The sequence below is a fragment of the Papilio xuthus genome, unplaced genomic scaffold (assembly GCF_000836235.2).
Source record: "Papilio xuthus unplaced genomic scaffold, Pxut_1.1 DF827680.1, whole genome shotgun sequence".
NCBI lineage: Eukaryota > Metazoa > Arthropoda > Insecta > Lepidoptera > Papilionidae > Papilio > Papilio xuthus.
Genome location: NW_013530969.1, coordinates 6,969,279 through 6,983,684, shown reverse-complemented (window position 1 = coordinate 6,983,684; position 14,406 = coordinate 6,969,279). Strand labels below are relative to the sequence as shown.

The 14,406-nt window shown below is 35.6% G+C and overlaps 3 protein-coding genes and 1 non-coding gene across 4 annotated transcripts in view; 1 reads left to right on the top strand and 3 right to left on the bottom strand.

Moving 5' to 3' along the window:
* Window positions 1–3,302, bottom strand: part of LOC106117485 (nucleolin) — a 5,145-nt gene extending 1,843 nt beyond the window's left edge. Inside the window, exons 1-6 of the mRNA XM_013311829.1 lie at window positions 3,168–3,302; window positions 2,410–2,786; window positions 2,094–2,181; window positions 679–865; window positions 304–446; window positions 29–68 (exon numbers count right to left, since the gene is read on the bottom strand). Of these exons, the coding sequence (XP_013167283.1) occupies window positions 29–68; window positions 304–446; window positions 679–865; window positions 2,094–2,181; window positions 2,410–2,774 (823 nt within the window). The 5' untranslated portion in view covers window positions 2,775–2,786; window positions 3,168–3,302. The remainder of the gene's footprint in view (window positions 1–28; window positions 69–303; window positions 447–678; window positions 866–2,093; window positions 2,182–2,409; window positions 2,787–3,167) is intronic.
* A 471-nt stretch (window positions 3,303–3,773) lies between these two features.
* LOC106117434 (ABC transporter F family member 4) lies at window positions 3,774–6,737 on the top strand. Its single transcript, XM_013311744.1, has 4 exons — window positions 3,774–5,113; window positions 5,568–5,652; window positions 5,883–6,072; window positions 6,360–6,737. Exons 1-4 carry the CDS (start codon window positions 3,927–3,929, stop codon window positions 6,587–6,589), a joined length of 1,692 nt encoding a protein of 563 aa, XP_013167198.1. The 5' UTR covers window positions 3,774–3,926; the 3' UTR covers window positions 6,590–6,737.
* Window positions 6,738–6,988: 251 nt separating this feature from the next.
* Window positions 6,989–7,061, bottom strand: TRNAV-AAC (transfer RNA valine (anticodon AAC)). The gene has a single exon. It is a non-coding gene; the product is annotated as a tRNA-Val (tRNA).
* Window positions 7,062–7,914: 853 nt separating this feature from the next.
* raf (raf kinase, effector of Ras) lies at window positions 7,915–14,203 on the bottom strand. Its single transcript, XM_013311719.1, has 12 exons — window positions 13,564–14,203; window positions 12,610–12,801; window positions 12,070–12,194; window positions 11,523–11,640; window positions 11,279–11,377; window positions 10,914–11,055; window positions 10,645–10,757; window positions 10,189–10,409; window positions 9,940–10,031; window positions 9,617–9,807; window positions 9,132–9,457; window positions 7,915–8,886 (listed from the first exon to the last, which is right to left on the bottom strand). The coding sequence occupies exons 1-12, from the start codon at window positions 14,131–14,133 to the stop codon at window positions 8,856–8,858; spliced, it is 2,220 nt and encodes a 739-aa protein (XP_013167173.1). The 5' UTR covers window positions 14,134–14,203; the 3' UTR covers window positions 7,915–8,855.
* Between the last annotated feature and the right edge of the window lie 203 nt (window positions 14,204–14,406).

Here is a 14,406-nt window from a genome sequence, read left to right as displayed (position 1 = left end):
CCGCCCGCCGCGCCGCCCCCGCCCCCGCCCGACCCCCGCGCGCCCTGCTGCGAGTGTTGCCGCTTGTTCTGCAACACAAATATCATTATAAAGTCTTGGTCAGCCGTCGTATAAACAATATCACTTAGTATTCAGATTTTAATATGTAATGGTTGTTTACATATTAAACAAAATCACGATGACTGTGAACTGTGACTGTTCCTACATCACCAACCCACACTCGGCCAGCATGGTTAAGCCCTAATCACTCTACAAATTTGATATAATCCAACTCCTCCATATTGTTCGGTGATCTGTGGTTACCTTGCTGGAGTTGGCGGCATGCGCCTTCTGCTCCTCCTCGTCGCGGAACTTGGTGATGGTGACGAGGAAACCGTTGATGCGCAGCTCGCGGTCTAGCTTCAGCGCCTTCTCCGCAGCCTCCTTCTCGAAGAACGTCACGCGCACTACACAACAAATACATTCACTTTATGTACACCAAGCTACTAAAGTATGAATCCTTAGATAAGATTAAATCTTACTTCTTACTAATATTATAAAGGCGAATGCGATGTTTGTTATTAGGTATCTCCAGAACAGCTCAACGGGTTTCGCTGAAATTTGGCACAGTTATTTTTTTCAATTCCGCACGAACGGAACCGCGTGCAACAGTTAGTAGTTTCAACATTAGTTACTTACATATTTTGTACTTGGTCTTGCTGAACTCGTGTATGTGTGAGACATCGCCGCACTGCGCGAACAGCAGCCGCACGTAGTCAGTGCTGGCCTCGTAGGGCACGCCCACCAGCACCGCCGTCTCCCCGCGGGACTCCGCCGCCACTGAGATGGCGCTGCCCTCCACCACCGCGCCGTCCTCGCACAGCGCCTGCGCACAACGCTACATTGTACACGCGCCCCACACACATACCACTTCGCACACACATAGCCAAGGGTTACCAATGTTGCATCCTTAGGTTAAAAGTAACAGTGTCTAGCAAAGACTCAATTCAATTGTTTGTTTTGGATCTAAAGTCACTTGAACCTTTCCAGTAATCCGTGAGTTACTCATAGGTTGTTAACCTCTGATGTAAAGTTAATATTTTTATATTTGTACAATAATTATGTATATTTAGCATATATAAATTTGTCATTTTAAATATAGAACATTGGTCACCCCTGTCCTTAGGAAACCTTTATAATTTTTATTTTATAATATTTACTTTCACCGTAAACTTGGCAATTTTGAATTTAAATTGTTTTGCAAAATTTTAATCTTTCTCAACTTTCTTCAAAATTTAGAAACATATTTTATATTCATAGGGTAAGTGATTTTTATAGCTTACCTTTGTTTATTAAATAATAATAAACATCCAAAGGGTGATTAAAAATTTCAATATTCATTACAAATAGTATCAAATTAGAGTTATATAAAACTCTGACAACATCAATAACAAAATATATTTGATATACAGTTCAAGACATTCTACCGTGGTAAATGCAGTTATTTAGAACTGTTAACTCATATAACTTAGCTAAAGGTCAACAGGTACATAACTGTGACAAACTGACACACTTATTTAAAAATAGAAACAAGGTTGATCTCAATATGAGGGCATTTTTTAGCATATATACTCAAAACAACCTTCACAGTTTTATATCAATAGTAAAAAATATCAATAAAAATTTTAGATTTTTTTTATTCATGTAATTTTTTTTTTAATTTAAGATGATCTATTTAATTGTTATATAAATAATACATTCACCACAGCAGATAAAAAAACATAAACAACATAGAACATCACAAATAAAAAAACATCATATCAGCTGATCTGCTACAACCAAATGAAAAATACTGTAAAATTTTGATAATTAACATAAAATCATGAAAGGTACCAAACCATCAGTGATTGCAGTAGAAGACCAGCCATTTGAAACATTCAAATAGTCATATGTAACTTGAGGACTTAAAACTTTTAAAGGAAATTTGGAAAAAAATCTTAGCGTTAATTTTATTGCGCCACTTTGGTGTCTCAAAGAAGACGCTGCATTGTACTAAATTAACTAGCTAAAGTCTCTTTGTAATAACAAAATAAAGTTAATAAGCTTTTGTTTACCTTTTCCATAGATTCTTTGTTTTTGAATTCGACTATAGCCGATAATGTCGGAGTTGTGGTCAGTTCAGTAACAATGATTGGACCACGTCTAGAAACAAACAAAATTTCTCTTGTTAATACTCCGTTTGCACGGTGGGGCTCCAAGTGAATTTGCACAATGGAACACCAACGGAAATTTATAACTAGCTTACAACTTATGATTAAAGTATTTGACTTTAACAAATTATTAAATCAACAAGAAATATTGGGACTGATATTTGAATGTTAACAAATAATATTTCCTTGTATAAATATATATAAAATAACATAGACTTACTTTACGTTGATAACTTCTCCATGTTTTGAGAATATCTCTTTAAGTTTTTCTTGATAGTCAAAGAGAAAGCTTGATGGCAGGTTTTCAACCAACAGTTTACCAGATTCCACCTTTTCTTCCTTCTGTTCTTCGGACTTGGTCTCGTTTTCCGCGTTCTCCTGGCTCTGGTCATTTTCTTGTGTTTCTTGGGTCTCTTCATTCACGGGGCCTTCGTCGCCCTGTTCCGCTGACTCTGTTTGTCCATTGTTTTCTTCAGTCCCTTCCATCGCTTCAACCTCGGGCTGAGGAACTTCCTCCGCTTGAGTTGCCGCCTTAGCTTTCGCGGCTTGAGCTTTGGCGCCACGACCTCTCTTCTGGGCAACCATTTTTACGTTTTACTGTAATAACATAAAATAACATGAAAGTTAAAACAGACGCTCCGCCATCGACGCATTTCCCGCCATGCGCTATAGATACTAAAGTACTATATGGGTGTATGTGTCGTATCGCACATCGATTTGGCGCCGATATTAGTTAAAGACAAGGTCTCAAATTGGCGCGTAAAATCTAAAAATCATCAAGCCATACCATTAGCTGAATTTATTTTGGTGAAACAAGGTGCACATATAACGGTACCTACATTAACAAGAAGCTAACGCGCCATGAAGCATGGCGTTTAGAGTGGAAAATTCACGAAACCGTACACCACAAAGGTCGTTTTAGACAACTCCCTAACACTGTAGGACAATAACACTTTCACATATAAAGATTTCACTCACCAGCAAGATTACTAGATGCTGAAAACAACCGAGGCGCTAACTTTCAATAAAAGACGCCAATTCAGAAGTAATAATAACATACAACCGGCATCACGCAAGCGCTACCGCCATTAATTAACGCAAAAGTAATGAGGTGTTGCTAGATTAAAATATATTGGATGCCAAAAATATTTAACACTATTTTATATATGTACTCTTTGCTATTTTTATAGATAATGCATATTGCTAACAAAGAGTATATAAAATATTGATTGCTAAATGTAAATAAAATGCTTGAAGTTAAAAAAAGGAACTCATCTCTAGTGACTTAAAGACATGTCACACATTTATAGATTTTAAATAAAATAGTATTACTTGATAGTTTTTACTTGGTTTATACATAATTCATTATATTTTTTTACCTTTCAATAAGGGAAATGCATTATAGCAAAAGTAGACTTATAAATGGTTGTACTTTAACTTATCATATATCTATTATTGTTACTTATTAGCTGTAAGTCTGCCATGTTAATAAATAAAGAAAATAAAATAACACACGACAGACAACATTGATAAATGTCTAATGTTAATGTCATGTTACACAATATCGCTGTCGCTGTCATATTTAATTGTCAAACATTGTCGCATGTGGTTTTGCACCACATTGTTTTTCAATTTAGATATTTCTAGTTTTAGTCCTATTTTCTTGTAGGTCTTTAGTTATATTTAAATGTGTTAATCTGTTTTTAAAATCGCAACGCTGAAATAACTTAGTTAACAATGAATTTTGCACATTTGTATAAAAGTGCCGCCGAGACAAATGTTAAATTAATATCTACACAGGACAAACTTGGGAAGTCGAAAAGAAAAAAAATGAAATCAAATTTAGTAACATCAAACACAGTAGGTGAAACAGGTGAAAAAAATACAGATGAAAACCAACCGTTAAACAATGTTTTAAATAAAAATGCTAGAAAAAAAGATAAAGTAAAATCAGCACAAGTCAGTTATAACTCGGAGAGTGTAGTTAATACAGAAATGGGGAAAATAAAACCTAAAAAAAGGAACAAGTCTGTTAGTTTTATGTTGGATGACAAGGAAGAGGTGGTTGTTAAAAAAACTAAGTCAGATATAACAACTCATAAACAAGATACAATTAATAACGAGAATAACAGGAAAAAACAAAAAAAGAAGAATAAGTCTCAAGATAGAGTAGAAAATGATGATGTTGACATGAAGAAGGAAGATATTACATCAAATTCAATTGACAAAACTATGAACTTGAAAAGGAACATATTACAAAAATTAGATAATGAATATAGTGATCCTACAAAAAGGAAGATAAATAAAAAAGTAAAGAAAAACATTAAAGGTAAAGAATCAGGTGATAGCAATATTGAAAATGTAAATCTGATAAACAAAAGTCAAGAAACAACTGATAATAAAAAGAAAAAATTACAACATAAAGAAATTGATACAAATGTTGGTACATCCACAACTGATAACAAATCATCAGTTGAACCTAAAAAGGCTAAGAAAAAGAAAAACATCACAAATGCACAAAATAATGAAACTGAAATTGACTCAGATAAGTATAAAAAGAATGAAAATAAACCCGAGGTCATAGCAGGAAATCTTGAAAACCTTAGTATTGGAGATAACACACACACTTTATCAAACCTCCTTGATGAAATGACTGTAGTTGACAAAAAGAAACGAAAGAAAAACAAAATTAACAAAAAAAGAGACAAACAACCAGAAGCAGAGACTAAAGCTGAAATTGAAGGAAGTAAAGAGAAAGAAAAATGGCAGAAAAAAAGATGGAATAAGGGAAAGAAAGGAAAAGATGACCCTGATAAAGGCATGCATCCTGTAAATGTAGAAAACTTACCTTTTAGTATAATTTTGAGCTATAAGAAATTGTTAGCTGAACATTTTGCACAGTGTGGAACTGTACGGAGAGTTGGGTATGTTGAAAGTGTTAGTAAATAAATTAATACTAAAACAAAAAATACTAACCCTTAGATTACATACTAACGGTCGCCCGCGACTCCGTATGTGCGTAATTAAAAAAAACATAATTAGTAGTCAGTGTGTTCTTAAAGGCTATGTTCGATATGAATGGCAAATTTCATCGAGATCCATTCAGCTGTTCTGGAGATACCTTCTATCAAACATCCATCCATTCCCATTGATTTAAACATTTGCAATTATAATATTAGTAAGATGACAACATAGAGGCTATGCAAGACATGTTCCAATTTTTTTCAATATTTTTCAAGTCTAAAAATTACAATAAGTGCTAGCATAAAAGTCAAATACTATCCTAATTGAGTGCAGTGTGATAAGTATTAATAAAAAAATATAAAGTATATATAAAATATGCGGTGATCTAACATTGAGAAATAATTTAATTTTCAGTATTGCACAAATCTACCCATCAGAGGGTATCAAGCCAGTTTTCAACACAACAGTTTATTTTGATACCGCAGCTGATGCTATGAAGGTAAGAGCTAAAGATATTAATATGTTTGCAAATTGTAAACTGTGAGATTCCACTGCAGAAACATGTGTACAAAACCTACCCTGTCTTTTTTAAGGTTTCATTGAATATTTATGTTATTGAAATTGCTATTTCCTCATTAGTTTACGAAACATTTTAGTGACAAAAATTTCAATATCAAGTAACATAAAAACTTATATTCATTAATATTACATTTTTTTTATTACTTACAGGCGTTAGAAGAAGACAACACATCTTTTGAAGGCACCACCATTCGGGTGTTAAAGCCATTCCCTCCAACAGAGACAACAGCAGTGGTGCGCACATATGGCCCACTCACCGAACAGATCATAAGCACGATGTTCAGTAATGTAGGACGCATAAGGAGAATAAGACATCTTATCAAGGGAAAGAAATCCATGTGTAAGAATATGTTCTTTAATGTTTTTACTAAATAAAAAAGTTTTTAGCTAAAATTGACCTAAAGGATCAAACCTTTAACCACCACGAAAATTATTTATTCTGAGCCTACATGGTTCTTAGGATAGTTGGATTGTTACTAACATTATTAAAACAGGTACATATTGAGTCTCACTAATATCCAGGTTTCTACTAAATTGACTTATAGCGTAGACATGATCCTTGTTGCTCTTATTCTGTCTGAAAAACTTTTATTAGTAGTAACTTACCATTCCATCTTATTTCTACAGCTACGGCATTCGTAGAGCTAGACGAACCTGAGGCGGTGGAGCGCGCCATGAAAATGGCCGAAGAGGTTAGAGTCGGCGGCAAGAAAGTATATGTCACCAAGTTCCAGCTGCATGAGAAACCGAAGAAAAACAAGAAAAAAAGCAACACAATAGATAAAGTTGATGAAAAGAGACCGCCAGTTAATGATGATGAGGACAGTGATGATTCTGATGATGACAAAAATGATTAGATTACATTTTATAACCTATATTTTTCACTTTCTGTTTGAGCTATTTTGATGTTGAACATTTTGTGTTATAATTGTGAGTTTAATGTTGCGTTTGTACAAATTATGTACCTCTGAATGTGACGTCATATTATTAAATTGTATAAAAATTTTCATGTCTTTTAATTGCTTGCTGTTAAACAGAAATTAGTTTCAGAGGACTAGGAATGCTGATAATAATATATTTTTAAGACCGTCTATTTTACAAATTTTAAAACAATGTATTGTAACTGCTATATAGATTGTGTAATTCTAAAAATGTAACAAACTTATTTTTGAATAAAAAAGTCAAATAAAACACTACATTCTCTTTATTTTTCCGACTTTTATTAGCGTTACGAAAAAAATCAAAGGCAAAACTTATGTTTCCGCCCGGGATCGAACCGGGGGCCTTCTGCGTGTTAGGCAGATGTGATAACCGCTACACCACGGAAACGTTGTTGAGGACAATCAAAATTTCATTTAGTTCTTCGATTAAGACAATTTAAACAAATGTCTCGCATGCAAAATTTATATTCGATATTGAATCATGAATTAAAAAATAAAAGAAATGTTTAAATCGAAACAATAATTTATTGTATCCTTAAAATCAGTAGTTATGCGTTAAAACTAATTATACACAAGTCCTTAACAATAAGATAAGCTACGATCATTACAATTAGTTATTTACAGTGTCACAAATAAATGATACAGAGGCGCGCCTCCCGGCTCCGCTCGCCTTCAATTACACAAATAATACTTCAAACAAATATATGTTGATGGCAATACAATCTGTCAAACCGAGAACGCCATTTTCTTCCATGTAAATGTCAATTAAGATTTATACAAAAATATAATTATGCAAAAATAAAAATTTTATCACTTTTTATTGCAGCACAAATTACTTATGACTCATCCCATGAATCCATAAAATGCAGTTGTAGCATTTTACTAGTTATTCCCGCTCTTTAATTTCATTATCACAGCGAATTACAAAATAGTAGCTCAAAATAAAACTTAAACAAAATGAATTAAAAAAAGATTCTTAATTTCAATTCCCTACATGACTAAACACAATAAATAATTTTTGATGTTAATAAGTCAAAATAATGGTTTTAAAAAAAATTAAACAAATATTAAAAAGTATAATTTCATACTTTCTACAGCGATCAGAGACAAATTGATATTCAGAAATAAATGTTATAAATTTAAAATATATAATAGAGTCTAGTTAATGATGGAAAACTAAAAACTTACAAAATGTTAACATAGCTATGGCGTTTTTATACGTTTGAATGGTAGTTATGGACGAAGATAGAAGATTCACTGAAAATTATTCGCTTTTAAATACTGTCAAAATAAAGCCTTAATCTAATTTCGTAATAAATAAAATATTCAATAATCTAGATCTAGAAAATAGTGTGAGTCAACACAAAAAACTCAATGCTATGAATTTGTTTGTGATGGTCTATCTAAATATTTACACATCCTCCATACCATAGACAGCTGAATACGAGCCGCGACACTCAGCAAGACCATAGACAATGTTCGTAACGCGAACCACAGACACGCAAGGCGCGTCTCCACTAGATCATAGACAACGTACAATCTAGAGCAAACCATGTCACACCGCTTACTTAAATAGAAACAAGATTTATTGCATTGTGTAACAATTCAGGCACTCGCAAACTTTTTAATTATTTTATATTTACAACACAACTCTATAGATTTCAGAATTATTAATAAAAAAAACTATGGTTTCTTTTGACATTGATTGTAACAAAGTGAACTGTGGTGTATAGTTTATAAAAGGTTTGAACATTATTGGTTCAATTTGTAATATAAAATATGAACATAAAATTACTTATGACTCGGGATTTCATCAAACAATTAGTTATATTTTTAAAATAAACTATTCCTCAGACTCAAGTATATCAATATACATCTGTTACAACTAAATGTAAACTGATAATCTTGATACTTTTTGACTTCTTCAAATGCATTCGAACGATGAGTATAACAAAAAATCACAACAAATAGTTTTATGATAATTATATGTTATAAGTGAATGAATATTTGTACCCAAAGTATTGGGTGGTAAGTTCTCGAGCAGTCGAGTTTGATCACACACAGAGCAGAGGAGAGGGTCTGAATTGACACTGTAGCGCTGCACGCGGCGCGGCGCGGCGCAGAGCGGGGGCGGAGTATCGCTGGGCGGGGGCGGGGGCTATTCATAGCCCGCCACCAAACACTAAGGATGGCGCTGGTTTGGCACTGGGATTCTGAAATACATTTAATTCATGTTACTAAAATATCTCTGAATCTTAAATTAGTCCTGGTTACAATTAAATATCTCTTTTAAATGTGTGTGTGTGTGTGTGTATATGTGTGTGACAATAAATCAAAACATGACTAATGCACATTATCAAATCATTACATTAGGTGCAAATTGGACTCGTAGTCTAGCAATAGTTTCTTTTTAACATTAGTTATGTGCATACTGCGAAAGATAAATTTGTAAACTGACCCGTAGAAAGCGGGGAAGCTGGTGTCATTGTTGAACTGGAAGTTGACGGGCGTCTTGGGCGAGGCGCAGCTGTAGGCGAGGTAGTCGTCAGCCCCGTCCGCGGCGTGCAGGTGCCGGCTGACGCTGGGCTCGGAGGCGCTGCGGGTGATCTTGGGCATGGCGCGCAGCATGGCCTCCAGCGCGGCCAGGATCTGCCGGAACTGCGGCCGCTGCTCGCGGTCGAACTTGATGCAGTCCTCCAGCAGCCGCTTCAACGCTTGCGGTGAGTCCTGCCGCAGCCGACGCAGGTCCGGCCGCAGCAGACCGCGACCCACCATCCACAGGATCTAGTACAATATTATATTGATGAAAAACTAAATTAAACTTGTTATATTTAAAATGAGAATGTTATCGTCCGGTTCAGTCAAGGGCTTAATAGCTGTGCCAAGCAGTTGGCTTTAAGATTCTTTTTGCATTATTAAGATAAAAACAAATGTGAAAGTGACCTGATCCTTGTTGTTGAGGTGGGCGTACGGCAGCTCGCCAGCCATGAGCTCGTAGAGCACGACGCCGTACGCGTACACGTCAGAGCGGAAGGTGTAGGGCGCCGGCTCCTCCATGCGGATCACCTCGGGCGCCATCCACAGGATCGACCCCGTCGGCTGCTGCCACTGCACGCCGCCCGCCAGGGACGACTCTGAACACATAATACAAATACTATGACCAATAGGTTTATATATTTAACAAACACACGGTATGTTAATTTTTTCGGAAATATAATATTTACAATATTTAGAAAATGATTTACAATCGCAATCCAGTAACTCACCCGACCAGCGCACCTTCGCGGTCGCCAGACCGAAGTCCCCGATCTTAACCGACCAGTCGTCTCTCAAGAATATATTGTTTGATTTCAGGTCCCTGAAATACATTTTTATCACCAAACACATTACACATTACAAGTGCACACATAATATAAGTCTGATGCAAATAAAGAAAACATTGTCATTGATTCTGCATATGTGTGCTTTTACGTATACGTACACGTCTGTAAGTGCACGTGTACGTACGTACGTACCTATGTATAATATTCTTGGCGTGCAGATAGTCCATGCCCTGCGCAGTCTGCCGCGCCACGTCGATGAGGTAGAGCACGGGCAGCGGCGTCTCCAGCACGTGCAGATGCTGGTAGAGGGAGGAGCCCTCGCACCACTGTGTCACTATCGCCAGCGAGGGCTTCGACACGCATCCCATGAACAGCAGGATGTTGCAGTGCCGCGTTTTGCGCAGCACCGCCACCTGCACCCCAAACACACCACATACATCGTATAAACTGAACATTTAAATAGGAAAACATTTACTCTCATTCAAGCGACACCCATGATCTTAAACCTTAGTATCGTTCATTCTTTTGTGGCTTTACACTAAAACGAGTGACAAATTAAAGAACCAAATATATAATTTATGCATTTTAAAATGATTTTAGGTAATCTATAATATAATATATATCAATAAACATATATGCGTGTATGACCTCATTTTTGAATGCCTGCAGCTGAGCTGGAGTGGGTGTCTTGACGTTGAGCGTCTTGACGGCGACGGGGCCGTGCCAGTGCGCCTTGTACACCGTCCCAAAGCTGCCCGAACCTGCACCATAACATATACACTCAATATGACAAAAAATATGTAATTGACATTGTACAGAGGTGATGCAAATATAATAGTACTTTTTAACAATACTATTGTAAAATAGAAAAAGATGTGTTGAATGTATGATGCATATTGTATGAGACGTATGTATACCGATGCGAGGTCCTATGAGTATCTCGTCAGCGTGTATGACCCAGTCGTCGTAGCTCTCGCGCGGCGACAGCGCGTGCTTCCACGACTCGTCAGCTGAGCGCGCGCGCGCCCGCCGCGGCCGCAGCGTGCCTGTCGGGGAGGCCTGCGCATGCGCACACGGAATTTCAAATTATACATACTATAACACAAATATAACAGGTTATAAAAAAAAAATAACGTGTTCAAACACATTTTTAAAACTTGTTGTGGATGACTCTTTTCCCACTTTTTTGCTACTAAAAAATGAACTCTACCTGAATTTCTTTGAATTTAAACTATTAGAAATGTTACCTTCATACAGTTACCATAGAGAATTTGAAGCATACCTGTGTACTGTGGCTGTGCTGATCTGCATTCTTATCTTTATCCTCCTTGTTGTGTCTGCCCGACGTCAGGTACTTATTGGACTGCGGAGAGTTGTTGCTCTGCACAAAAAACAATTAATATACTTACTTACGTATAAAATATAGCCCTAACACTAACAGTCATTAAATTTATTCATATAAACAGTCGCTGCAATAGGATTATAATATAAAAACATCAACTGTAAAATTAGGTAACTTCAGAAACCTGATTGTTTTTCCTCTGGTGTTCAGCAAGTGTGATGGGACGCTGCACCATGTTGATGCACACATTGGGGGCAGAGTTGGAGCGGTCCTGCTGGTTCAGTGAGCGAGGATGTTGCGACCTGACACAAAACCATATTAAATAATAATTCCAATATGAAAACTATCAAAAACATATAAATTACTGCATTAAAGCCAATCAATAATTCTAAATAACTTAATTTTAAAGCTATTATAGCCTTTTTTTTCTATTTATTAAAACAATCAGTGCTATGATGTCAAAGACTACAGCAAGAATATTCACCAGTGAGTGTCAAATTCCTTCAGCTTCTTAGAGACAGACCTGCACAAATCAACCATTACATGCCTATCTAACTTTCGGTCCGCTTATAGCTTTAAAAAAATTGCAATTAGTTCAAATATAATATAAACAATTTTAGGTGTTTTTTTATGCTTTTCTCCTAGTAAAGTCATATAATACAGTCATATTAACTTTATAGATTGGTTGTAATTTGTAAATAGTTGTAGATATACAAATATATTGCACTGACTTGCTCTGGTCGGGCCTATTTATCATGTGGTGGTATCCAAAGTGAGAGGGGTAGTGCAGGATGCCCGCCTGCGTCTCCGGGTTCTGTGCCAACAGCGCTGCATAGTATGTATCCGTCACACGCATCTGAAATACAACATAAGTATAGTTGGTACAGATTAGTTACACATGTGAGATTGGACCATTTCAAAGGTGCTAAAGAAACTGTTAAGTCAATAAGCAAAACCCTTTGCAACAAATTTACACTAATGGACCTTTAAGTAACTGTAACATGACTTTAATTTTTATTTAGATATGGAAGTCTTAGAGTATGTCCACACAGACTTGATTTTTTATCACCAATAAAACTGAGCTTTATACAATTTAATCAAGAATTAATTTTAATACCACACAAGAACTGCAGCTAAAATAATATTTACCAATATGGGATAAGTAATTTTTTTAACTACAATAATTATGAATATACAATTTTCTAATTTATACTTTTACTTCCATGACTTGTAATTTACCAAATAAAATTGTATTGAATTAAACTTTTTACCTGGTGACATATACTGGGTACTTTGTCAGCACAGCGCTGGTGGAACTTGAAATTGCACTGTGAGCAGTAGAAGCCGTTAAACAGCAACCTCCTGCAGCACTCACAGAATGCAAGTGTAAAGAATGTCTTCCGCGTAAACTGGTGTGAGATGTGCGACATTATCGGCAGCTTGTCCAAAGTTCGGACTGTTACCTGATAAAAAAATCTTCATTAACATATGCATATCACAAACAGGGAGACACCTACTAAGAAATACTATTTCTATCCTTTTCTTTCCAGAGTATGAGAGGGATCGCAAAAACGTGGATAGCCACCAAAATTATTAATTTATTTAAACTGTTGTTAAAGATATTGTATACAGTGGAAAATGATTAAATATTAATTCTAATAGACTGTGAAAAGGATGGAAAAAAAATGTACGCAAAAAGGTACTGTGTAAGTATTAAACAGCTAGAGATTTGGAGCACATAAATCATAAATACTTACTAGTTCCTTGACAAAAAAGTCCCCATTGATGATGTTTCTCTATATGTTAAACTGACTACAGAGTTTTTAGTTTACACATTAGGACTGTTTAATTAAAACAGAAGTTAAATAGATATAAATTCTATAGATTATGACTGTTTTAATTATATACCAAATTATGGAATTTATCAAAGTATTATTTTACATCAAGTGAATTTCCTGTATAATTATGGTGCACTTATGTACTCTTTATATAAAACAACTTCAATTGTTTCACCTTATATTTATATTGAATTCAATTTTAAAAAAAGTAAACTATTTACCAACTTGTTGATTTTCTTTTAAATGTTAATAATAATATGAACTTTAATTAATAAACAAAAACTTAAAGAAATATATAACAGCCCATATTATTATTCCCTTGCTATTTGTTTATGATTTCTGATCACTTTGTGAAATTGTAATAATAACAAAAACTTCGAGACATACCTCCTCAGCATCAATCATGGTGATGTCAACATCCCAAGGAATCACTTGGCTATTGCCTGTCCTCACCACTTCGCACATTTCACAAGTTAAATTCCGTAGCTTAAGGGCTTTGGAGAGCGCCTCCCGAAGCGTCACACCTTCCTTCACCTGCACACTCGTACGCTGCTGGTTAGGAAGGTGCGCCCGAAGGAACACCTTCGGCTGCCTCGTAAGCGTGTCATACTTTTTCGAGTCATCCTGTAACGAACACTCTTCACTCCTATCCGGCGACTCTGACTGCAACAACTCCCGTAAAGTCCCTTCTAAGTTATGCAACTTCAACGTCAACTCTTGATATTCGGATAAATACAACGGCGGCGGGTGCTGGAAACCAGCAAATTTTGCGTTCAATGCATCAATGTTTTCACGGGTCACGTTTATAATACTACGAATGTTCCTAATTTCATATGTCGGGTCCGCTACGTCGTCACTGTCGGTCGATGTCGACATATTATCACTATTGAGCGATAATGCAGGTATATTTCCATTAATTTTTCTTGAACAATTTTCTTTCTCTCTAGTAACTGCCATTTCTTTTCTTTTTTTATTTTTTCTTAAATTTTCTCCGCGCCGCGCACACTCGCGCAGGAGAGACAGGTGTTGTTTGTTGCCATTGTAATGTAATTTTTTTTGCTGTGTTATGTTATTGTTGTAAGCTAAAAATCAGTGTTTTAAAAATGTTTCGACTAATTAGATATATTATTAAACTTTACTAAAAACTAAATAGTAAAAATTCACGTAAGGAAGAGGTTTTTTTATTTAATTATTATGTAAATTAATTACTATAAATGACAACACTGGGCA

Bases quoted from the DNA above. Each gene is read 5' to 3' on its own strand.
- raf (XM_013311719.1), bottom strand. From the start codon at position 14,133: ATGGCAGTTACTAGAGAGAAAGAAAATTGTTCAAGAAAAATTAATGGA. The intron at 10,032-10,188 runs GTACGTACGTAC...AATGTATTTCAG, and splicing joins GCCAAGAATATTATACATAG to GGACCTGAAATCAAACAATA. The intron at 8,887-9,131 runs GTCAGTTTACAA...AATGTATTTCAG, and splicing joins AGCTTCCCCGCTTTCTACGG to AATCCCAGTGCCAAACCAGC.
- LOC106117434 (XM_013311744.1), top strand. From the start codon at position 3,927: ATGAATTTTGCACATTTGTATAAAAGTGCCGCCGAGACAAATGTTAAA. The intron at 5,114-5,567 runs GTATGTTGAAAG...TTTAATTTTCAG, and splicing joins GGAACTGTACGGAGAGTTGG to TATTGCACAAATCTACCCAT. The intron at 5,653-5,882 runs GTAAGAGCTAAA...TATTACTTACAG, and splicing joins CCGCAGCTGATGCTATGAAG to GCGTTAGAAGAAGACAACAC.